This window comes from Diabrotica undecimpunctata, chromosome 8, assembly GCF_040954645.1.
Source record: "Diabrotica undecimpunctata isolate CICGRU chromosome 8, icDiaUnde3, whole genome shotgun sequence".
Taxonomy (NCBI): Eukaryota; Metazoa; Arthropoda; class Insecta; order Coleoptera; family Chrysomelidae; genus Diabrotica; species Diabrotica undecimpunctata.
Genome location: NC_092810.1, coordinates 129,823,207 through 129,849,258, shown reverse-complemented (window position 1 = coordinate 129,849,258; position 26,052 = coordinate 129,823,207). Strand labels below are relative to the sequence as shown.

At 33.5% G+C, this 26,052-nt stretch overlaps 1 protein-coding gene across 2 annotated transcripts in view; it reads right to left on the bottom strand.

Moving 5' to 3' along the window:
• Positions 1-3,328: 3,328 nt before the first annotated feature.
• The window catches only part of LOC140448012 (uncharacterized), a 124,436-nt gene continuing 101,712 nt past the window's right edge, over positions 3,329-26,052 (bottom strand). For both annotated transcript variants that reach the window (XM_072541051.1, XM_072541050.1), the window contains exons 3-5: positions 21,292-21,556; positions 12,036-12,342; positions 3,329-4,395 (exon numbers count right to left, since the gene is read on the bottom strand). In XM_072541051.1, the coding sequence (XP_072397152.1) occupies positions 3,566-4,395; positions 12,036-12,342; positions 21,292-21,556 (1,402 nt within the window). In that variant the 3' untranslated portion in view covers positions 3,329-3,565. The remainder of the gene's footprint in view (positions 4,396-12,035; positions 12,343-21,291; positions 21,557-26,052) is intronic.

Sequence of the window (26,052 nt, the reverse complement as noted above, 5' to 3'; positions counted from 1 at the left end):
TTGGTAAATCTAATTTTCCGTTTTTCCCCTGTACGAGCGGGAGTTTTAGGAGGAAGCCCGAGGATAGGAATGGCAAACTTTTTTGCATCTTTTTTTAGCATTAAAAAATTGACATTCTTGGCAAAATTCAGCTTGTTCTTATGATTTTCAAAGGGTCCTACCTTAAAACCAAATAAAACCAAATTCACAAGAAACTAAATTCCTGTAGTTGGCTGTATACCATGTATCACAAAAATTTTTATTAAAAAAATTTCCTTTATAAAAGGTATATTATTGAAAAACCCTATCGGGCTACATCGCGACGTTTTCGGAATAACTATTACATCAGCAGTGCTATCTGGATGTACATGTTTACATTTACACTAAATATATGGGTAAAAGCCCTTTAAATTTAATTAGATTAATTTTGAATTACATCTTTGATATTTCCACTCCACTGGGGTTGCTAGTCCTTAGACGAAGTGTCTGTGAGGACTTGTTGATAGCTTATCAGCGCAGAGTGGAAGCACATGCTTCCCAAGTCATGCCGCATCGTTTTTGAATGATGTTCCTTGTTTTTAATTGTTTGCACCTTTTGTTGAATGTGAAGAATTGAAGTAAGAAGTCAATTCTTACTTCACTCCTCTTTAACTTGTCCACTTTAGACATGCCAGAAACAAGATAAGGAATATTTGGCTACACAGACGACTATGTGCTTGCAATAAGTCATAGGAAATCTTAAGAGAAGAAAAAATGGGGTTATTTACCTGGTTTTAGGATAGCAATTATTTTTGAACGCTTGAATTCCTGTGGGACCTTACCATGAGAGCATTTGAAATATCTTGGTATGTAAAGAGGCTGGAGCTATTTTGTTTCCGTGGCTCTAGCTTTAAGGGATTCAAGATCTCGTTTGATGTTAACCGTATGAGCTTTTCCATTTGGAGCTCTAGATTTTATTACTATTTGTGAAGCGATGGCTATACTACGGCATGGTATAAGCGAATACTACGTTTTCGTAGTAATGTCAAAGCTTTTCTTCTTTTGGCAGGTTCTCCAGAAAAGCTTGGTACACTTTTAGATAGTCTGTGTCCATTCAAAAATATATTTCTTGCACTAGCCTCTTGATATGTATGTCCGTATTTAGCAAAAAAAAACGACTGCAAAAATTAAAACTGGATAAAGGATATCTGGGATTTAAGGTCACGAAAGGACTAAAGCAGGGTTGCTATATTTCGCCTACCCTTTTCAAAATTTATCTAGAACAAGCACTTAAGCTGTGGAAAAGAAAATGTAATGGCATGGGAATCCCTCTCAATGACGAGACTACACTGTACACCTTATGTTTTGCTGATGACCAAATACTGATTGCTCAGGATCTTGATGACTTGAGTTACATGACTCGGAAGCTAATAGAAGAATATAACAAATGGGGTCTCGAAGTCAACATTAAGAAAACTGAAACCATGTGTATTGGAGGGACAAAGCAGTCCATTATGTTAGACGATGGGGTAGAAATTAGACACTGTGATGAATACAAGTACCTGAGTATGAAGATAACTCAAGATGGAACACTCGATGCTCCTATAAAAGACAGAAACATACAGGGTAGAAAAGCCATATCCATGATGAACGGCATTCTGTGGGACCAAACAATATCTAAAGCGAACAAACAACTCATATACAACACCATACTTAAAAGTGTAATCACATATGGCAGTGAAGTTTGGCCAATAAAACAAAGAACAGAGAAACTATTACTAGCAACAGAAATGGACTTCTGGAGAAGAGCACCAGGCAAATCAAGAAGAGATCGGATAACAAATGAGAAATAATCGGAGTCAAGCATACAATAGTTGATGACATAAAAACAAAACAGTTAATATGGTACGGCCATGTACAGAGAATGCCAGATGACAGGATTCCGAAACAGATTTTGACGTGGACACCACAAGGAAGAAGAAAGAGAGGAAGGCCGAGAAGAAACTGGAGAGAGGAAATTGAAAAAAAAACTAGAGGAAAGAGAAATCCCTCCAGGCCTATGGTTAAATAGAGAAGAATGGCGGTTAGGAGTCGGAAGGCGTCGGAGAACGCTGTAAACCGATAGTAGTAGTAGCAAATCTTTTGTAGTTTTTGCTAGTGGTGAGGTATCTGCCCTAAGGAATTATCTAGTTCTATGGAAAATTTGATCCAATTGGCTCTTTTGAGATAGATTCCATCTTGCTCATGAAATGGAAGTAATTAGAGGTATACCTACTTTAAGTATAACTGCACGATACTGACTGTATGGAAAGTAAGAAAGGACTTTTCATGAAACTGTAAATTAGGATTGTACTCCTGTTTTCAAGCTGCTGATTTAAATGGAAAACGATCCTTAGCGTCAAAAACAAGTGAGAGGTTTTCGTCCTCTATCCATTTAACTAGCGTATTTCCAACCATATAATGTTAACCATATACTGCAGGGTGGTGTATATACGGATGCCATGGGCTGGCCAGAGTGTAGCTGGTACCTACTTTGAAAATGTTACCTATCGTGATGATTCCAATTTTTATGATGACGCAATGAATTGACAGACATAAAGGAGTTGTTTTCTAGTCTTTATTTAACATATGTTGCTACTCAATAAGATCGGTGGTAGGTTGCTCCGTATAGAGACCAGATCTGTGTCGTTGACTTTTAAAAGTTTTGATAGGTATTGTCTTTTTTGGAATAGCTTATGCTTTCTATGTTTATATATTAAATTCGGATTACAGGTTCGACATTTCTTGTCAGCTGGTCCTAACAAGGACTGTTAATACTCTGTGGTAGCATGTTTAGTTTAGATTTCGTATAATGTTTCTTACTGTCAGGAGATCTCAAGATTGTCTGACTGCCAATCTACAAATCTGCTGGCTCATGATACACCACGTGGAGGCGAACTAGCTTTACACCCCAGTATCACTGATAATAACCTACAAGGTTGATGCGGTAAATAAAATGAAAATAAATTGTTTGTTGGATAGCAGTATCTTTTTTAACAGTTTCATTCCAGTTTTGCTTCATAATTTACAATGGATTTAAATGATTATTTTACATAGATAGATATGATGGGTCATGTGTATTATTAAAGATCAATAGGATTTTATTATTATTTGTCTGGCAAGGATTTTTAAGTCAAAGTTGATTTCATGTAATCAAATTAACTAATCCTCAAAGTTGTCCCAGGAGGGTAGAACGGATAAAACAATATTGTTTGTTTATTGGCAGAGTATCAATTTGACAAAAATTTAAAATTGTACCTACGAATATTGGGATAATTTATGTAGCATGCTGTCAGAAAACAGGTGGGTTATAGAAATAAGACATATTAAATCTAAATCGCAGTTTTAAATAGGATTATCATTCGGTTTTTTATTTCAAAAACAAATTTAAAGTTAAATTATCTTAGAAATTTTCTTAAAACTAATTATATACAAAAATGTAACAAACAACAAAATACACAACAAGTATTTCAATAATAAAGTATCTCCCTTGTGTTGCTAATATTTACAAAAATTTCGATAAGTAGATTTTATGATATCAGCCACCTAGATCTAATAAAAATAATATTTAGGTCATGATTGCGCTATTAATGTTTTTATCTTCAGATCTGACTTTCTTGTCATCCAACTTTTCACTTGCATTTTCGACTTTGACATACTCCTCGATAGAGTTTGCTAAATTTTTTTCGAACTCAACCAGCGAAGGGGTAAGTGAAGACTCATTACTATCAATATGTCTTGGTACAGTATTTTCGTTCTTGTCTTTGATTTGTTTATCGGCCATGCTGAATTTTTCTAAGATTTTTATTAAACTAGAGTGTTCAACTTTACTGTCTTCTTCTTTTGGTAAATTGCTGACAGCTTTTCTCATCACAGGTTCTTGTATAGGAGATGAAGGAGGTGTGATACTGTGCGGCTGAATATTTGGAGTATTTGTAGAATTAAGCAATTCGTTATTTCTCTTACATGCTTCTTCTGCAGCTTCTCTGTTAATCTTTTTAACGAGAGACTCAGCTTTTCTAGGCTTGGGTTTAGGTGTTAATTTTTCTATTTCTTCTTCTGTTACTATCATGCCTTCTAGGCCTGCTAATACGGCATCATCATTAACAACTGGTTTCCTTGGTCTTGGTAAACTAGCATCTTTTGGATTATAATGTTCAATTAGACCTAAGTCCCAGTCCTCCAAACCACCAAACGAATCATCGCTTTCGATATCAGTCGGTGCTTTTCGCGGACGTAATTTCTTCAACTGTTGCGGAAATATGGATCCAAAACTTCGACATCTTGTTATGTATGTATCCAACTTTCCTGTAGAGCCTGTTGCAGTCTTTTTGTGGTCTACTGGTAGAGATATTTCTGAAGGATGACCTTTTTTATTCGTCTTTAGAGAGGATGGCCCTAAAACAAAAGAAGAAATTAATAATAGTTTACGGATGATTAGATATATGAAAACGATTTATTAGAAAGGACAATATTCATTTGTATACCTAGAATTAGATGTTAAATTATGACATTTCTCATTTATTTTACATTATAATTAAGTCCAAATTTAAGCCTAGATTTCACTAGATTTAAGAAGAAAATTTACTTATTTATCTCAGATATCTACGGTATAAAAAAAAGGTTCGATCTCTAGGGGGAATATTTTTATGTTATCAAGCACTTGGTGACCTAGTATACAGAAATTTATCCCAAAAACTTCATAGGAAATCAAGAGCAGTAATGTGTTTCGCATGGTCTTATGAGATTTTTAACAAAACCAAGCTGTTTGATGTCTATAAGGTTTTTCGGAATGAGACCAGTATTAGAGAGAATAGTTTGTATCATCATCTGGCTTGTATCATCTTAAATTCTTTATTTTCTCCTTATTTATATCTCAAGACAAGACATCTCTGTACTTGGTGATCTTTTCGTTGTATTTAACACGTACTTTTTACGCATCGTCACACTGTTATTTTCTAGTTAGTTTATTAATTAGTATGAGATCTGGTATTGGTCTGTAAATACAGTAAGGTCCTAGTATAGATTGCAATCATAATTCTCAATCATACTATCAGAAGATGGTTGGTTTGGACAAGTTTTAGTTGTTTAACCATGCCTTATCGGAATATTTTTTCTACTGAGTCATGCAGTTTCTTTACTTTCATACTGTATGCTGGTACCATCTAAAAGGTGATTCAATCGCCTGTCAATACATTGATTGCTACTTGACTATCGGTACAAATATATAGTGCCTGTCTATACGCTACAGTCACGATGGCAAATGTCTTTACTTGCATACCTGTATCTCTCGCAAATGAAAAACGGAAAACACAAAAAGTGAAACGAAAAAAAGCTCTCTAAAAGTCTCTTCAATAATTGGTAGCATATTTATCCACATGCCACCTTCACTATACCTCTGTTATCTACCGTGCTGAGGTTGTCTTTTAAAGTCTCTTGAATATGTTTATTATTTGCCAAGTTCCCCCAAGTCTTTGGGGAGTATTTTTTGTTTTATTATTTGCCCAGTACTTTTTTTCAATTGATTTTATCTTTTTATCTTTCAAAACTGTTGTTTAACTTTTAAGATGTTATGCCTCTCCCAATATATGTATAAATATATATTTCCTTATTTCACTTAATAATTACACTTAATTTCATTTATGTTATTAGTTTGCACACGATGGATAATTTAAACTTGCACATGCAATTAGATTTGTTTGAAAAAAATTGTCATGTTAAATATCTTTGACATATAATTAAAATGCCATCTCAGTACTCATTACCTTGTCCAACTGTAAGTACCGCATAATCTTCATAGAAAAAATTAATTATCTTTCAATAGTCTACTATATATCATATCTTTAGTTTTTGCAATTTTTTAACAAAAAAACTTACAAATAAAGTAAAAACTTCTTTTGTAAAATGGTATACATTTTTATAAATTTTTTAAAATGGATTTTTGTCCAAAATTGATTTTTAAATTTTCAGCACGTCATCCTTCAAATTCCGTCGCTTTTATTTTTTATCGTATGACAATTACAATACATTTAGAACAAATACACAAACACTAGTAATATAGGTATTTGACAAACTTTAAATAGTTACAAACAAACATCAAGTGTATTTATATAATCAATTGACTCTGAAGTTGCAAACAGGAAGTCTTCAGGGCTACCATTGTAGGATCTTGAGGGACACTCTTCAATAATGTGGTCGATGGTTTGGTTCTCCCCACAGTCACATTGGGGAGGTGTTCTTTCCCCATTTATGTAGCATGTATGCACATCTGCCATATCTGGTTCGGATCCTATTTAGAGTGGACCATGTTTTGCGTGGAAGATCATAACCTGGTGGCTTGTGGGTAATGCAGGACATCTTATTTTGCCATTCGTTCCATTATTGGGACCATGCATTCGTGATGTTGAACTCCTCATGTATCATTCTTGCCGTTTTCATTGGTGGTTTTCTAGAACGGAGACGGGTATTTAGTGCATCCTTGGTATTTTGGTGAATCGGCAGGTTTATATTGTTCATGATCTTTTTGTATTCACGTGTAAGTGCGTCGACTCGTCGTAAATGTGGAGGTGGGATGTGACTTAATACTGGAAGCCATTGGGTGGGAGTTGATTTAATTGTACCAGCTATCATCCTCATAGTGCTGTGCAGCTAATTGTCGACCTTTTTTACGTGTGAACTGTGTAGCCAGACTGGAGCACAATATTCAGCGGTCGAGAAAACAAGGGCTAAGGCAGTAGAGCGGAGAGTGGAAACCGATGCTCCCCAGGTGGTACCGCAGAGCTTCTGTATAATGTTATTTCGACGCTAAAAATGATGGAAAGAAAATCAAGGGTATAGAAGAGATACGTTAAAATATAACAAATTACAAATCAGCAATTCTCAAGCGCATTAACGCAGGCACAACAAAATTTGAAACTGAATGATATCCACAGTCTTACTCAACATGTCTACCAACCTCCTCGGTTGGATGTAAAAGTGTTCGGTAATAACAGCGATAGTGAGGAGCTAGCATCAAAAGACAAAGTATGGATTTATGCCGCAAAGTATAAGCAATCTTATAGTACAGAAAAATTGGAAATCTATCTACAAAGTTCTCCAGATATGAGTTCTCGTGCACTTTGTACGAGAACAAGGTAAATGGATCTAATTCCTTCAGAATTACGGCAGATGCAGGATTGAAAGATATTCTTTTTCAACCACAGACGTGGCCAAAGGGCATAGAGTTGAGTGAATATTTTTTTTTGCAGAAAACATTTCGTCGATAAATCTTCTAGGCAAACTAGATACATTAACCGAAAAGACAGAAGTAAAAGTGTTATTTCATTCTATATATAACTATATATAAAGTGAACTATGAGTGAAGTATAACTATATAAACTCTGACCAGATTAGTCTAGTTAATATTTTTTATGTAAACACACAAAGTTTATTTAAACAAAATAGATCAGCTTAATATTTTTTTTTAAATAAGAGATACAATATATTATGTTTTTCTGAACACTAGCTCAGAGAAAACGAATTAACAGCATTAAAGCTTGATAGAAAGGTATTTTTTGTCGACTTTTTATTGTCGGAAGGTAAAGGAAACATGGAGGTGTAATTTTTAGCGATAATAAAATCTCTACACAACCAGTTTGCTTAAATGATATATCTTGTGATATCTTGTGAATATGAGGGTGAATTTTGTGCATTAGAAATTATAGATAATAAAACTATTTTAGTAATAGTGTATAGAACCGAAAATGGAAATTTTAAATTTTTTCTAGACCTTTTTGAAAAGTTATTGTGTAATAAAACAGCCATGGATTTTTTAAAAGATATACCGGGTGGTCCAATAAGCCGATCTCTCGGCTATATATCAGAAACTATTCAAGTTATAATTTTGGGAGAAAAAATTTCTTAGTAAATGTGGTCAAGAGAAATCGCTGGAAATAACTTTCAAGTTTCTGAGTTAACCGCTAGGGGGCATAACCTATGAAGAAAACTTTGAAAACCAGTTTTTTGGGAAATATGTCCAATTATACCAAGTGTTAAATAAGTAAACTAGCAAGAGGCCTTATTTTTTCAAATAAAGGGTGGGGGAGAGTGGGAAAATATTTGTGGATAAATAGCTATAACTTTGGTTTGGATCAACCGATTTTAACGAAATTAGTGTCATTAGAAATAGTGTGGATGAGTTAATTTACATCTACTATCTAGTCTTAATTGTCATAGGTAGAGGGTACTTTCGAATAGAAAAAATTAAAATTTGTTTGTCTTCAAAATGTTTAATGGAAACACCTATTTATTGTAAATTATAATGGAAGTGGATTAAATTCGTAACAAAATGGCGTAAACCGCATGTTAATAGCTTTTGTCGAACTCGAGATATGAATAAAAACCAAAGTTATCCAAATAAATGGATTTGAAGGGGAAGTATATTTTCATGGCCAGCTAGATCTCCAGACTTAACATGTCTGGACTTTTATCTGTGGGGAAGATTGAAGGACTTAGTGTACCAAACTCGACCAACCACGCAAGACGACATGAAACAGCGCATTATAAACGCAATAAATAGTATATCAACAGCTGAGATTGAAGCAGCTGTTATGTCTACGCGCGAAAGATTACTTCTGTGTGTGGACAACGATGGAAAAGAATTTGAACATTTAATTGGAAATTAAATAAATCCTACAATCCATTTAAGACGACAAGAGGACTTCTACAAGGCTGTGCTACGTCCCCTACTCTGTTTAAAATATTCTTGGAAAAGACACTCAAACCATGGAGGAGAAAGTGCGAAGGAATGGGCATACCAGTAAGAGACGAATACCTATACACCTTAAGTTTTGCCGACGATCAAGTAGTCATCGCACAAGATGAAGAAGATCTCAGCTTTATGCTCAGAAAACTAGAAGAAGAATATAAAAACAACGGAATGGAAATAAACTTAGAGAAAACTGAATACCTAACAACAGAAAACAAGGATATGAGAAACCTAGAGATAGACGAGGGAAGACAAATAAATGGAACAGATAAATTCAAGTATTTAGGAACCATAATATCGAACCAGGGAACAACAGAAGAAGATATAAACAACAGACTGAGACAAACAAGAAACTGTATAAGACAACTAAACTCAGTGTTGTGGGATAAGAACATTACGATAAAGACAAAAAAGAGAATATATAACACCCTGACAAGAAGTATCCTGACATATGGGTCCGAAAACTGGACAATAAACAAGAGAAATAGAGGTAGAATAAGAACAGTAGAAATGGAGTTCCTGAGGAGAAGCTGTAGACTTACAAAAAGAGACAGAATTGAAAACGCAGAGATTAAGCGGAGAATGGGAGTGCAATCAGACATAATCGACTATATAGAGGAGAAGAGACTATCCTGGTACGGCCACGTCAGAAGAGCGGACAGAGCACGCTGGATAAACAAAATCACAGAATGGAGCCCGATTGGAAGAAGAAAGAGAGGAAGACCCCGAAGGTCATTCAGAGATGAAATCGACGAGGCTATGGAGAAAAGAACCCTGCGAGATGGAGACTGGAATGACAGGGAAAATTGGAGAAAACGGTTGAGTGAAGGAAGACAGTGAAAACTGTGGAAATCCTTAGTAGTGGTAGTATAAAGGGTGAGTCAATACTATACTTACTTATGTTTATGCGTTTTTATTCATATCTCGACTTCAACAAAAGCTATCAATATGCGGTTTGCGCCATTTTGTTACGAATTTAAGCCAGTTTCATTATAATTTAAAATAAATAGGTGTTTCCATTAAACATTTTAAAGAAAAAAAAATTTTAATTTTTTCTATTCGAAAGTACCCTCTACCCATGACAATTAAAGTAGATGTAAATTAAATCATCCACAATCTTTCTAATAACACTAATTTTTTTTTTAATTCGGTTGATCCAAACCAAAGTTATAGGTATTTATCCACAAATACTTTCTCACTCTCCCCCACTCTTTATTTGAAAAAATAAAAAAAAGTACTTGAACAACTTTGTGCGGAATTTAGGACTCTTTCTAGTTTACTTATTTAACACTTGGTATAATTGGACATATTTCACAAAAAACTGGTTTTCAAATTTTTCTTCACAGGTTACGCCCCCTAGCGGTTAATCCAGAAACTTGAAAGTTTCAGCGATTTCTCTTGACCACTTTTACTAAGGAATTTTTTCTCCTAAAGTTATAACATGAATAGTTTCTGATAAATAGCCGAGAGATCGGCTTATTGGACCACCCAGTACACTCTGCTTGCCACTCTTTATTTTTATTACCTACCTATTAATTATAATGAAATCAAGAATGTTTTGCATAGATTGAAAAATTCACACTGCACGGATTTTTATTTCTTAAACAAAAAAATAATTGTGGAAACAATCGATATAATTATTGACAAATTGATTAGACTTTATAATAATTGTCTTACTAAGGGATTTTCCTAGATGTATCAAAAGAAAAAAGAGTGCTATCAGTGTTCAAAAAGGGAGCTTTAGATGAAATTCGAAATTATCGTCCCATCTTATCATTAGTTGATGGCTTGAAGGAAGGTCATTTTGTGTCTTTGACATTGAGTGACTTAACCAAAGCTTTTGACTGTATTTCGCATGAATTACTGTTTAAAAAATGTATAAATACGGTCTTAGGGAAAACATTCTTATTCTATTTAGATCATACTTAACAAATAGAAAACATACATTTTTGCTTAATAACAGCTATTCTGAGTTTAACACTGTCGAATACGGAGTTACTAGTAAAAACTTAAGTTTGGCATTGATGGCAATTATAGTATGCACAACTATTACTCATTTTCACAATAACCAGTATCTTTTAGAACTAATAATAATAACACTTCTATTTTTTGTAATAGGATAAATAAAATTATTTCAACACTTTTAAGCTATCGTAAAGATAAAGAACATAATAGTAAATACTATTAAGAACGAAGAACGATATACCCTACACTGTCGTTTTGAATTAATAATACCGTTCATTAACCATACAACCATAACAAGGGTTTATAACGGGATTATTCATATTTCTGTTGACGAATATTTCCACGGACGCCTTAACCTTTAGAACTGGCAACGCTGCCGATGAAAAGCCGATAAATTATTTTATTTAAATAGCAAGTTCAGAATTCTTGATCGATTTCACGGTAAGAGATTCACATGGATGACGATCTGCCCACTAGGTGGCTTTGGCCTGCCATCAATTAGGCTAGTATAGCAACGGTCTTATTATTTGCCGTAAGGTTGGGCATCTATCCAATATTTCAATCAACGATTTAACATAATGTTCGCAATTTTAAGATTAATAAACATACAGGATTTATCAAACAACTCTTTCATACTAAAATTGGTCATATTTCGTAAACCTTCATTATAAAGTAGAATTACCTTACATTGAGATAATTTTCAAGGGTTGTTCTATTGAAATGCGTAATAAAATACAGATTGTATTTAAAATAAGGAAGTTTTGGTAAAAAAAATCGGTTGCCTGTAAAGTCGGTTTTACGGGCGAAGATTTTACGTGACAACGTCTTTTTCTCGGTAGAATATTTATTGATATGAATATTATTAAATTGCACAATAGGAACAAGGAATTGAATGAAAATAAGAATTGCACAAATTTTAACTATAGAAATATATTTTGTTTACTAAAACATTGTACATGTAAACTTAAACTTAACTAATTTCTATTTGAGTGATTTTGTTGAGGATAGGATGATGATAGGAAAAATATGAAATGAAAGGAAGTGTTTCTGCTGTAATGTGTCTTGAACGCCAAGAACGCTCGAGAAAGACAGAGACACAAGCACGGAAGCACGCACCGATTCAACGCGCCTAATTCTCTAGTGCTGCGCGAGCAGCGGACCGATCATGTTTGAGTGGGAGAGAGACGCAAGGGCCTCTCTCTCGTTCGGTGACTCACTGTAACAGACGTGAGCGGGCGTTACACTTTTTCATGAATGACTCCGAGCCACAACCTAATTTAAGACGTTGTCACGTCAAAAATCACCCTGTATAATACTTTTATCTTACCTTTAGTGTCATCTTTAAATTCGGAAACAGTCAACTTTAATTCATCGTAATTGGGAAGTGAATACACGGATAAAGTCTTTTTCCTTTTCAAGTTCTCCTTTTCGTCTCTTAAATTAATAAACTTGTCCGTTTTGTTATCATTTTTGTCGTTTAGATGATTATGTTCGTGATGGTGGTGATGATGATGGTCCCTATTAAAATTGGCTTCATCAGCATCGCAAAGTGGACATCTGTAGTCGATCGTCTTTTTGACAAACAGTGGTTCTTCTACTTCTAGAGGTGGTTTAGGAGGAGTAGCTTCTACCTGCTAAATAAAGATAAACGTTTAAAACAACTATCATTTATGTAATTAATAATTTTCATTAAAACAATATTAAAGTATAGGTGGGAAGTCTGGATCATAGAAAAAAATATGACAAAACGTTTTTAACTAAAAAAATGTTCTGGAGAAGATGCTTTACTTTAGCTTTACTGAACCATATAAGAAATGTAATTATAAAAGAAATAATTAAAGTTACAAACATTATAATGGATAATATTGGTTATCCCGGGACTACACCCGAGTTATGGGAGCCGGACCTGTTCTAGTCATTCACCTAAGATAGATGATCCAGGATTTGTGTTGTAATGAACTTTGTAATTAGATTAGTTTGCATTTTTATATTTACTTAATTATCATTTTACCATAGCATTTTTAACTAGATATTTTTCAGTCTGTTCGTAAACTTGAAGGAAGGAACATTATAGCTTTATATAAAAATTGTCCGATCTTTTTCGATTTTTTGTAATTTTTTAATAAAGTAATTATTTTTAAAATAGTTTTGCCTACGGGAAAACTATAAGTGGCGCAGTTAGTACAGATTTTCGGGAAAATCCATCGCGGAAAGTTCTTTGGATTTCAACCGTTCGCGAAAATCGAGAACCAATATCCCAGTTTTGCCAGTGAACTTCATCGAGGAAGACAGTGTGCAGCACGGATGTGGTAAGTAATTTTTATTTATGTCAGACTCATCTTCTGAAAACGAATCCTTTAGCGAAATCGATACTAACGAAGAGTTAGGCTTAATTAATAATTTTTGTAAACTAGAATTAAAAGATAAAATGGTAACACCTATTCTAGATATAAAAACTTTCTCAAATATTCCAAATTTTGATGGAAATATTAATAAACTTCACAGATTTGTAAATGCAACTGAATCCATTTTAAATCATTATTTTGATAGGAATAATCTAGCCAGTTTTCAAAATGTTTTATTGTTAAATGGTATTCTTAATAAATTAGAAGGCAAAGTAGAAGAAATAGTAGCCATAAGCGGCGCTAAAACTTGGCCAGATATAAAAAATACTTTGATTCAGAATTTTGGTGATCATCGTGATGAAACTTGCTTGAATCAAGATTTAATAAATATCAAACAGAAACCTAATGAATCTCCATATTTTTTTTTTATGAAAGACTTTTAACTCTATTAAATGCTAGTTGTAATTATATAGATTTACACTATATTAATCAGGAACGTGAATCCAAAAGAGCTTTCTTTACGAAGCAGGCATTAAAATCATTTTTAGCTGGTCTTAGGGAGCCTTTAGGGCCCATTATTCGTGCAATGCGACCTACTTCGTTAGAACAAGCGATTCAGTTTATGAGAGAGTAGGATAATATTAAGTATTATCAGAAAAATCAAACTTTTAATCACAACAATTCTAATAATAGTAATAATTTAATTCGACAATCAATTCGACAGCTAAATATACAATATTCTCAGCCAAGAATGAGCCAACTTTCTACATCTAACTTTCAACCAGATATAACTCAGAAAATTGACTACCGATCTCAATTTCCCAGAGGTCCTGTACAACTTCCCAGACATCCAAATCCACCCCAAACCAAATATTTTACAAATTCTCAAGTTTTTGGTAAACCAAAGAATGTTTGGAAGCCCAATCCAAATAATAATTAGGCCAAACCTACTCCTATGAGTATTTCTACACGAAATACAGCACCACACTTCCGGTAAAATTTTATTCATTTTAAAAGCACAGGCCAAAATCCAAATTTCTGTCATGAAGAGTTATTTAACACAGAGTTTTACAACTATCAATATGTAGATAAATACGATTCTCAAAATTTTCACGAAACCGACCTGACCAACGACACCCCTTGATAGAACTTAACATTTCGTCTGATAAAAAAGAATTACCCTATCTCAAAATTTCTAATCCACCCATTATTTTATTGATTGATACTGGAGCGACAAAATCCTTTTTAAAGCCTGAAATTGCCCAAAAATTCTATAAAAATAAAATATTTAGGGAACTTTTCACTGTACCGGCAGCATTTCAGCCATCAACTCAACAAAATTGTGCTATGATTCCCATATTTGATGAATTTAATAAATCTGGTTATTTTAAATTCCACCTTTTTGCTTTCCATGATATCTTTGATGGTCTTTTAGGCATAGATACCTTAAAAATCTTACAAGCTTATTTGGATCTTACAGATTCTAAATTAATTACACCTGAGACAACTTTGCCAATACATTATTTGGAAAGTAATCCAGCTATTTTTAAAAGGAAAATCGATCCCCATAGTCGTATTCTAACCAATATTGCCGTCTGTCAAAAATCCGGCGATATCTTAACTGCCAGACAATTCATAAAAAATTGCGAAATTCCTTCTATACTTTCTGAAGCTCATCATGGCAATGCTATAGTTGAAATACGTAATAATACTGCTGACGAAATTATTTTTCTCTCTGTCTGAATCACTCCAAACTGTACCTTTTGAATATAATTCTTATGACCTATTTTATGCCGACATTATACCAGACGAAAACACCGACAAAGTAGCTTAAGTCTAGTATTTTTGTAAAAAATATAGTCACATGGATGGTGATTTGTAATAGTATTTTTTTATTTGTAGGTTATGTGATTTTACGAGAAAGAAGTAAAGCATATCTTAGCCATATGGGCTGAAATTGAGAGAGACAATGAGATAGGTGGACCTCCTGACGACCAAGATGACGTTTTTGAGAACAATGATCACGACTCTAATTCAGAGCAATCAGAAGGAGAAAAGCTACCAGATTTTATCGAAACTCAAGATCTTAATACTCGTCTGTGTTTTGTGGGAGAGAACAAAAAGACGTTGTGGAATAAATTTCCCGTAGCTGTTTCAAAAGACCTGGAGCAGAAACATAGTGACTCATTTTTCAGGAGTAATTGGAAAAGACAGCGAAGCAAAAATTGCTGCATGGCCATTGTTTTTTTCAGACTCCTTCATTAGCGAAATAGTTGAACACACAAACAAATATATTCTAAAGCTTTTGACAAATTACAGTAGAGAAAGAGATGCCACCAGTACAAATATGGAAGAAATTAAAGCACTTAGTGGTATTCTATATTTTGCTGGAGTCCTGCGTTCATCACACATACATTTGAGAGATCTGTGGGCACAGGACGGAACCGGCGTAGAGATTTTTCGTCTTACAATGGGAATTAATCGATTTCAATTTTTGTTGCGAGCGCTTTACTTTGACGATCTTGATGATAGAGAAGAACGGAAATAGTACAATAAGTTATCTTCTCTAAGAGAATTTTTTAATGGATTTGTTGAGTAATGCAAAGCCAATTATGCTCTAAGTGAATTTGTGACAATTTATAGCACAATGATTCTCATTACACCGCAACTTAAACGTCGTCAAAAAATGGTTATGTTACCAGTAACTATGAGAAGTCATATAAAAGAAATATTGGATATCCCGGAGGTATTTACGCAACATAGCCAGTAGGAGGCTATGACGTTCCAGGCAGATGTCATTTTTGCTCTCCGAAAAAGAACAAAAAACGAAGACCCTATGCATACAGTATCAAAAGTATATATCCCAAGAACATACTTCCCAGCTTTGTACTGAATGCTATAAAATCCAACAATAAATGAAAAACTGTAACGTAAGTTTAAAATAAAAGATTTTTGGTTTACATTTAAGTTCTACTTGTTTTTTTTATTAATTTAAACCAAAACTATGTATACGGTCAATTTGGCCGTGCGCGTGTTACAACGTAAGTTTTTTGGCGCGTGTTATGCCGGGTTAAAACAGTTAAAACCATAGAAATATAATAGATTGAATGCTGCAATACACTCGCGTTCCCCCAGTGCGACAGATAAAACTGAAGCACAGCATTCCCTGCATATCGGTCTAATGCGTCGGGTTTATCGACCACGTGACTTTTTCATTGGTCGTTTAGGTCACCTGGTCGATAAACCTGGCAAATTGCAACAATCAGTTTATCTTGTATTATGTATACGGTTAAAACAGTTTTAAGGTTATGTCGGCGTTGGTGTAGCAGGTGTATCAAGCTCGAACTTGAAAAAAGAAACGCACAGTTTAACATTTTATTATATTTACCTATAAACATTTATTTAGTCATATAAATTAATTCGCTTTAAATCGACAGCGACTTAAAAACCTCTAATGTTATACAGTAAAATCTAAAAACAATAAATTCTACATTTAATATTTTATGAAAATGTTGGATACTGAAAAAAACACAAAAGGGTCAAATATATCTGTGGTTTAGTTAACGAAACTTTACAAAATTCATGCGCTGGATTCAACAGCACCAAAATTAAACATTTTTTTAAAACACAATGACGGTATTAGATTTTTGTTTCGATACAGGGCAGCGACAAGCCGCTTATACGTATTTCGACCTCTTTAGGTCTCTTCAAAGCGGTATAGCCACTGCTCTGAATCCAAACAAAAATCTTTCCCGTCCTAGACAATAGTTATCAAAATAACTATATACGGACGTAACTACGCCATCTAAAAACAAAAAGAGAAATCATACGATTTCTACCTGGCGAAAGCGAATTCAAATTTTTACCACTGTGCCTTCTAAAACTTGCAAAGCAAATAGCTTGATAAATTACTCGGCAAGGGAATCTAAAAATTGCATTCCACATGTCGTTCATCATGGTCAAAATTCGTAGTGAATTCAGTTTCTGGTACTCCAAACGGAGTAAAGTAATAAAACATAATGACGGTATTAGATTTTTGTTTCGATACAGGGGGCAGCGACAAGCCGATTATACGTATTTCGACCGCTTTAGGTCTCTTCAAAGCGGTATAGCCACTGCTCTGAATCCAAACAAAAATCTTTCCCGTCCTAGACAATAGTTATCAATTAAACCAAACCAAAAATCAAATCAAATAAACATTTTTTCCTGAAAAATCCCTGCCTCTATCAAATATCTCGTTGCAAATAAATCAGAAATTATATAATAAACTAAATTTTTATAATTTAAGTTCTAGGTCGAAAATGTTTTCAAAATACAATTTTCAATTAATAAAATTAAATTGTTTTGAAACGATATAAATAAAACTAATAATAAAACTAAATAAACTAATTATACGTATAATTTATCTTATCTGATATATTAAAGTTATGATAATATTGATTGGTCTTTATTATTAAACATAAATGCCATTATAATCAGTCAACAAAATTCTTGTATGAGTAATTGCATTACAAATAATTTTATTCTATGTTTAGCAAAAAACTATGGAATTAGTCATCCAAAATCACGCGCCGCAAGTGATCAATATTTTAGCTGAAATCACGTGTGAATAATAAATTCTCGGAAATTTTTAATTCGATTATTGGCCGCGCGTGTCGGATAAGCGAGAGTCAACTGTATACCTAAAGATGGAAAAATCTTCATTAAGTATATTCTTTTTATTTCATTTATCAATAGAAGGAGTACTAGCAACCACAGATACTTGTTTGATCTGTATGTATACAATGTATTCTAAAAATGTGTTATTTGGAAGAAGTTACATCGAGTCATGCATTACATGAACCATACTGTTACAAATACAGTCCTCCTCGCAATTGAGAAAAATTTAATTCACTTAACTGTCAAAATAACCGAGTTAGTCTATTTAATAGCGAAATTAACCAATGTCCTGACATTATGTCGAAATGTGTTTACACAACAGGCGTATCAACAGCTGAATCAGAAACTAAATCAACGATTGCTGAAACTACGCAAAGAAACAAATACTTTTATGTTACAAGTGTCAATAAAGAAACTGAAAATTCCGCCAAACTGTAATACAAAGTAAACGTATAACTTGTATGGTATAGAAGAGAAATGATAACAGAGCCCAGCAAAATAAAAAAAAAATTGGTACTTGAGAAATAACACATTTTAAATATTTTTGATGCTCTGATTTTAAAAATGTCTTGTTTTTTATAGTTTTTTTGTAATCAATTGTATAATTTTAATCACCAGACGGACTTACAGTAAATATGATAGATAATGCTATTGTAGACTTAAGGCACCAATCGAATATAATAAATATCCGCACCAGGAGAGGAGCAAATGCGGATTCTGATCACTACTGAGTCGAAAGTAGGGTAAGGGTAAGAATTTTAAACATAAGAAAAGGAAATAAATTCTACTCACAACCAACATGTTTTTTCAAGTAGCCAGTGTAATCCCTAACGCTTATGCAAGCTTCAATTTGTGGGGGTATACTCCTAAACATATTGTCAATATTTTGTTGTGACAGGTTGTTCCATTCTTCAAGAGCAGCTGATACTAGCTGGGCAATGTTTTGTGGATTCTGCCGGTGAGCTCTAATTCTTCTTTCAAGCATATCCCACAATTGCTCTATAGGATTGAGGTCGGGTGAGCAAGCAGGTCACTTCAAAACAGTGATATCTTCTGCTTCAGGGAAGTCTATAATCGCTCTGAAGAGTGACTGAGAAAATTAAATTTGCTCCCATTGCACCTCTCCAGAGCCTAACAACAGTTTCTAGAACCAAATCAAAATACATACGAGCTATCAAAGTTGGTTGAATAAAAATTAAAGAAGTTTTTTTACTGATCAGAATGCCTTCTCAGAACATAAGACTTTCTCCTTTATATCTATGTACATATCGGGTAATTTCCGTTTTTGCTTGTCTTCTTCGCTCTCTAAGTACACGAATTTGTTGATCATCTGATTTTTCACAAATCCTAGTTTCGACTGAGAATAGCACATTTTGCCAATTTGTAATGTACGAAGTTTTTTTCTTATAATTTTAACTGAAACACTTACACCGGTAGCTTCCAAAAGTTGCCTTTAGAGCTGTGGGTGAGAAATTAATGGGTCTCTTCTAGCTAACTGGCCAATGAAACGATTGTGGCGAGCTGTTGTTACCTTTTGGTCACTTTGTCTTAGTTTATTCTTAAGCGTTACTAATTCCTGATACCTAGCATAAATTTTTGACACAACGCCCTACCACTGCCGCTGTGTTCCTCGGAGACATTCCTTATTCCACAAGACCAATAATTTTTCGCCTTTACGCCTGCGTTAACCCCATATAAGGCATATTTTCGTTTTTGGGCGCAAAAAAAAGTTTATTAATTTCGTTTAATGAACACTAAAGCAAATAATATATAAAGTATCGAGCTGTGTTATCTGATTGTTTTATCGGTTTGTTAATTTTCAATAAAAACTTTTATTTTTCGGAACAATAACAAGTTTGTTTAAAAAAAATACATATTGGTTTGAGATACATGGTGATTCCATATAAGTTTGGTTTTGTGTAAACATGAACGATACAATGTAGAAGGATAAGAGAGAAAACATGAACAAAGAACTTCAAGAAGTACAAGATCTAAGTAAGCCAACAGAGATAAAAAAAGTTTACCAGAAACTGAACAAAAGCAGAAAAGAATCCAAACAAAAGATGTGAAGAGATAAGGGGGGTAATACATTGACAGAACAGTAAGGAAAACTATGAAGATAAACTTCAATTATTTGTTCTTATTGTATGTCATACGTTAAATAAAAAAAAATTTCTGCTACTGACACGCTTCCTGATAAAAGTAATAACGACAGCTAAATGATACGATAAACTTAACGATCACGCGTATGACTCATTTCATTTTTTATTAGCTGGAGTATAGAAATGATGCATTTCTGTAGTACTGATATATCTCCCATGTGGTGTTTTCATGTGCTAACCTGTCAAACTAGGTTTGAGTTTGTGTTTTCACAGCTTCTGTCAATGGACGTATTCAATTTTTTTACATTCTATTGAAAAACTTTTAACACAAAATACTTATTCTAAATACTAAAATGATTTCAGTTTCTTTACTTTTTCTATCTTCACTTCCCTCTTCTTTAAAAACTGTTGATGAATATTCCAGTTAACACTGTTTGTTCCTTTTTTCATACAGGTTAGAATATACAGGGTGTTAAAGATTCATTCAAATATATCCAAAGTTCAAATGGTATTGGAGTGTCCTATTGATAAAAATAAAAATGCATTTTAAAGGCAAAGAGAGCAGCTTTCGTGTGCAATTTTTCTAATTTCTTGAAAATGAAGTCAGTTTTTATAAGGCTGTTAAATAATCTATCATGTTATCACTTCTATTGACCAACGATTATGAAATTTCATTGCTGGAGCTTAATATTTAAAACCTATAGCATGAAATTTCAATTTTAAATTTAGGCAACAAACTTAAGACATTTAAAATATGCCAAAAAAACGTAGAATGTAGAAACTCTACAACTCTATGTGAGTCTTGGCCACGTTTACTATTTCCCTCCATTGTTTTCGGTCCTGAGCAGCTATTTCCCATTGCTGTATTCCCATTTTGCATAGATCACTGTCTACTGCGTCGTTCCATCTCTTTCTTGGGCGACCAACTGACCTTCTGCCATCGGCCCTTTCCCAGAATGTGGCGTTCAGGAGTCTTTCGTCACTCGATCTTAGTACGTGGACCGGTTTTGAAGACTAGGCTCTAACAATAAAAATTCCACAGCGACCAGTTAATGGAAGTGATAAATTTTATTGGTCTCATGAGGATCGTAAAAAATAGCAAAAATCGCGAAACGTTTATTTATTTAACATTTTTTATAGAAACTGAATTTATTTGCGCCAAAATGCAAAAATCGCTCACGAAAGCTGTGTTCTTCATCTTTAAAATACATTTTGATTTTTGTGATTAAAACACTCTGATCAAAAGGTATAGAATTTTTACCGTCGAGTTGATACAAATTTTATTTAAAAAATTGATTTAAAGCGCGTAACTGACATTCAAAATCGCTGGTCGCTTCAGCGTTATTTCTGAGAAAACGGTTCATTCTACAGAAAAAAAGCTAATAAACATTTTTGTTCAAAATCATCTCATCTACATTTCTCGTTTGAAACGAAAACAAAAAAACCAAAAAACAAAAAGTTATAAATTTATTCTTACCGGTTTTTTCGACTGAAAGGCTTGCAATCCAGTCTTCGCTACTGCTTCGATTTTCTCTCTTAAATTCTTCTTGTGTTTTCTCGGAGGAGGCGTGGGTGTTCCTTTATCATTATTAAAAATAAGATTAAGTTTTGGATTGTGAAGGTGAATAGGATGGTCCTCGTTATCAGGTACTTCCAGATCAACTTCAGTCCAGTCGGAAGATTTCGAAAGTGGTTTAGTGGTTATTACATTGTTTTGTTTTTCGTTTGGAATCTTCTCCAATCTGTAAGAAATAATAAAATTTAAAATTAGTTTATTTGTTTAATAGCAGGATGCCCCCATTATAAAATAGGGTATTTTAAATCAACCTAACCTAATCAACATATATTTAATCGTAGACAGAGAAATAAATATAATACACTTTTTCATAAAATTAAAACAATACAAAGTTTATTAAATTAAAAATAGAAGCTTTTGATCAGATACAATTTCAAGAAAAATGGTTAAGAATCTAACTTCCAGTGATTTTACTTTGGAATTAAAAAAAAATTTAGCATTGGTACCTAATTTCCCTGTATACCCTTTTAAATCAGATGTTAGAGTTCCGCTTTTGCTTCCTGATATTCAGTCAATAAACAGATCACTTAATGATGGTCAAAAGGATTTTGTTAGATCCAAATGTGCAAATGTTATTACCAACTTTCTGAGCTACCTGAGGAAAGCCTGCCTTTCCTCAGGTAGCAAAATTGCAATCAGAAATTTTTATTTAAATAAGAATACATTAAAAATGGATTTAAACCACGATGTTTATATACATATAACAGAAAAAATTGTCATTCCAGTTCGATCACATGAGAGATTTCTTCCTTGATTTTTCTTTGGCACAATCATCTATAATGTGGTCATAATTTGTCGCCTTTGTTACGTCACTTTCTTTGAACAAAATCGACAAATTGTTAAGAAGTTCTTGCTTCATAATTAATCGGAAATTATTTTTAATTCTTGACATTTTCTAAAATGACCTTTCAGCGGATACGTTGGCAACTGAGATGCACAAATAAATGCGCAAAGCGATGTCAAAATTAGGGAAAATATCTTTCAACCCACTCTTCTTTGAATATTTAGAAATTCCAATTGGTGATTTTATTGTGGTATCCAAATGACCGTTTAAGTGAATGCATTCATGTATGAATGGTGCATCTAGGTCGTCTTTATAAATTTGTATCAGATTTTCAGCTTATTTAATAATTTCGTCATTATTTAATTTTGACAAATTTGTTATAACACGAATAACATGATTATAATATAGAATGTGTGGATTTTCACCTCATCACTAGCTGAAAAGTTATTATTTCATCATCATTCGTTCAACATCGGCCTCCTGGTCAAATTGAATTTTTCTTTTTCTCTTTCTTATTTCTTTATATGTTTTATTTCGGCACAATTTTTTGGCTTCCTCTTCATAAATGGCAAAATTATTTCTGATTAGGGTAAAGTAATTTGAAAGAGCTTCATACTCTTTAACGACGGAAACGAGATCCATTACAGGACTCTGGACATACTTATTGGATAGGTTCACTCTTTCTAAAATATGTTGCCAAATGAAAACAATTTACAGCCATTTCAAAAGTGTCCATTTTTTTCAAATATACAAAGTTCTTTATGTTTTACAGCTGCAGTTTGACATTCGTCGTTAGAGATATTTAAAAGTGCATTTTTTATTTCGCTGAAGCCAGTGTCTAACGCTTTAGTTACGTCCGCCCTTGCGGACCACCTGGTTTCACTAAGAGATTCCACAGGTGATTGTTGTCAGTCAAAATTTTCCATCTATATGTGAAACCGAGAAAAATGTATATAATTCTTGTAAAAAAAATGAAAAAGGAAGTGAAGTTTAGACAAGATTCTACTGCCAAAGATCCTACCACATTGAAAAAATGTCCAGAGCAAGGTACGTACTCAGGAAGTTTATTGTGATTTTTTATTCTGGTCCGCAGAATCAACTATTATAAAATAGTATTTTTCTTGCTTTAATTCGCCAACAATCGTTCCTTACTTTTCTTCCCATCAAAATTATTAGTTGCTCGTATAGTGTATGACAGATAATTACAGTTCCCTTGACAAATATTTCCAAATTTAGTAAAGTGCTCGCGTAAAAAAGGATCAAATTCTGCTATGAGTTCTAAACAACCTAGAAAGTTGCCGTTTTAAACTGATCCTATAACTGAATTACCTCCTCTATCAGCAAGTCTTCTTGTGGTCAGTGCAATTATTGGTGCGACAACACGTTGCAAAACGTTGCGCCAGTATTGTACTTTGCTTCTGAACGTACTTGTTATGGAACAGTCTATTCTGGTTTTTAATTTACCTCGATTAAAGAAACTCAAGACATTTGCCGTGTGGTCCTTTGATTCTTCATGTTGTTTTAATTTGACCCCAGCATTCTTCCAGTCATTACAACCTGTAGTAAAAGAAGTCGGTGGCGCCTGAAATAGACGACAAGGAATACAAATGGTACTTCCAAGTGTCAGTACCAAGTCTTTAGTTCCTGCTTAATGTGCAAAATACATTTACATTGAAGTGTTTAATGGCTCGCCGTCGTTGCGCTGCTACCGGCGGCCCAATAATTCCTAAATTTACTACTTCCGTTCTTTTTGAATGAATAGTGTTAGTGTTAAATATTATTCGATTTTAATTTTTATATACAAATATTTTTTTGTGCATTATTTTTGGCGCCCTAGGCAACTGCCTATATTGCCTAATGGATAAAACGGACCTGATTGCTCCTGTAGTGATCCTTTCCCAAGTTAAAATGCTCATTTTATAACTTGGTTGCAACCATACTGATGACGACCAAATAGTCAGAAATACGTATTTACGGTTACCTTCCATCGATATACCTATTTTGTTGTTTGTTTTCCTGTTATCGAGACATGCCTTTATGAGACATACCAATTACATTTTACCTGCATTATTCACTCGCATTAACCATTTATATATATATATATATATATATATATATATATATATATATATATATATATATATATATATATATATATATATATATATATTATGTGATATATTATGGTATATATGTTTGGGGTATACATAACAGAACAAATTCGCTTAGCGCTTCTCAGGCGCCATGCGATTATTTAAGGGTTAATGAAAACAGCCTAAACAATAATAATCCTATATTTTACCATTAATAATAGATGTAAAAATTTCATCAATTTGCTGAAATTTTGAAATTTTACATCCCGACATAACAATTACCGGACTACAAACAAACCACGATTTATCAGCATTTTTTTAATTTGCAACTCTACACAATTTCATTGCAGCTGGTAACCGAATATGCTGAAATTTGAATATGAAAAAACCAAGGTGATCAATTCCGTTTATGATGATGATTGAAACTTAACACGGGAGCAATTACAAGGCAGAATAATTCAGGAGCACTGTTAGTGATTGGAAAAATATCCACTGTATTAAAAATGTACAAAAAAAAAATAAAAAGAAATGATTTACCTATTAACAAAAAAAGACTGAACTCTCTTTTAATTCGATAAATTCGTTTTAAAAAAAAGCCAATGTACTTATTTTAGATAACCTTTGAAATAAACTGTATAAAACTTTTTGGTATTTGAGATGAACACTTGATTAGATGCTAAAAGTCGAAAAATATTTAATCAAATTATTTTTTAAATACTTTAAAATTAATATCATTTAATATTTAGGTGAAAATCCTAAACAATAGTAGGCAAAGCAAGAAGAGACAGGGTGAGAAATACATACGTCAGAGAGCAGTGCAAAATTCAAGATATTAGATGGGGAAGGCAGCGTAAGAGGATGTGGTACAATTGTGATGAGAATAGACTCCCAAAAATTGCCCTAGAAAATAACCCGCCCGGTTCAAGACCTCCTGGAAGACCACCTAAAAGATGGAGGGATAGTTGGCAATCTATCTCAAACCAGGAAATTAACTAGAGAGAAATTTAAAAAAGGCAACAATGTCTCAATAAAAGAGATGACGGCATACGGTTATCTTCGACATGAAGACCTTTCATAAACAAAATATCACTCCAAGCTCCACTCGCGAGCTCCACTCGTCAATCAAAATCCTACTTTTAGAAATGTTCGCGCCAAGTCCCGCGATAATCCATGCGGTAATCCTCACGCTAACCCCCACGTCAACCTCCACCCAAACCACGTCACCATCTACGGTATAAATGAACCGTTCTCTGTTTCCAGTAGCAGTAATGCATTGGTTAGTGATCAGTGTAGTAGTGTCTGGGGACTCGGGGGACTGGGACCTCGGAAGCCCTGATGAAGGCATCAATGAGGATGTCGAAAGCTCGTTGCAATGATAATCGACGCGAATACCAGAGAGGTTTTAGATCAGAAAAAACAACTACTGATCAAATAAATATGTTAAAATTAATGCAAAATAATAGTTACGAACAATACTTAGGATACTGTTATGAAGCTATTTTCTTGTGGCATTTTAAAGTAATTTTATCGATTTAATTTATAATAATAAATAAATTAATTAATAGGAATAAATTTAATAATATCGATTTTAAACAAGCATATAACTCCCTAAATCGAACGATGCTATATGAGGCCATGAGAACATTATAAATACCAGAAAAGCTTATAAAGCTAGTGAGAATGACGCTTAGTAACCCGATGAATAGGGTAACAATGGAAGAAAGCTTTTCAAGACAGTTCACAGTGAATAGAGGTTTAAAACAAGGGGAACCGCTATCAACGAAT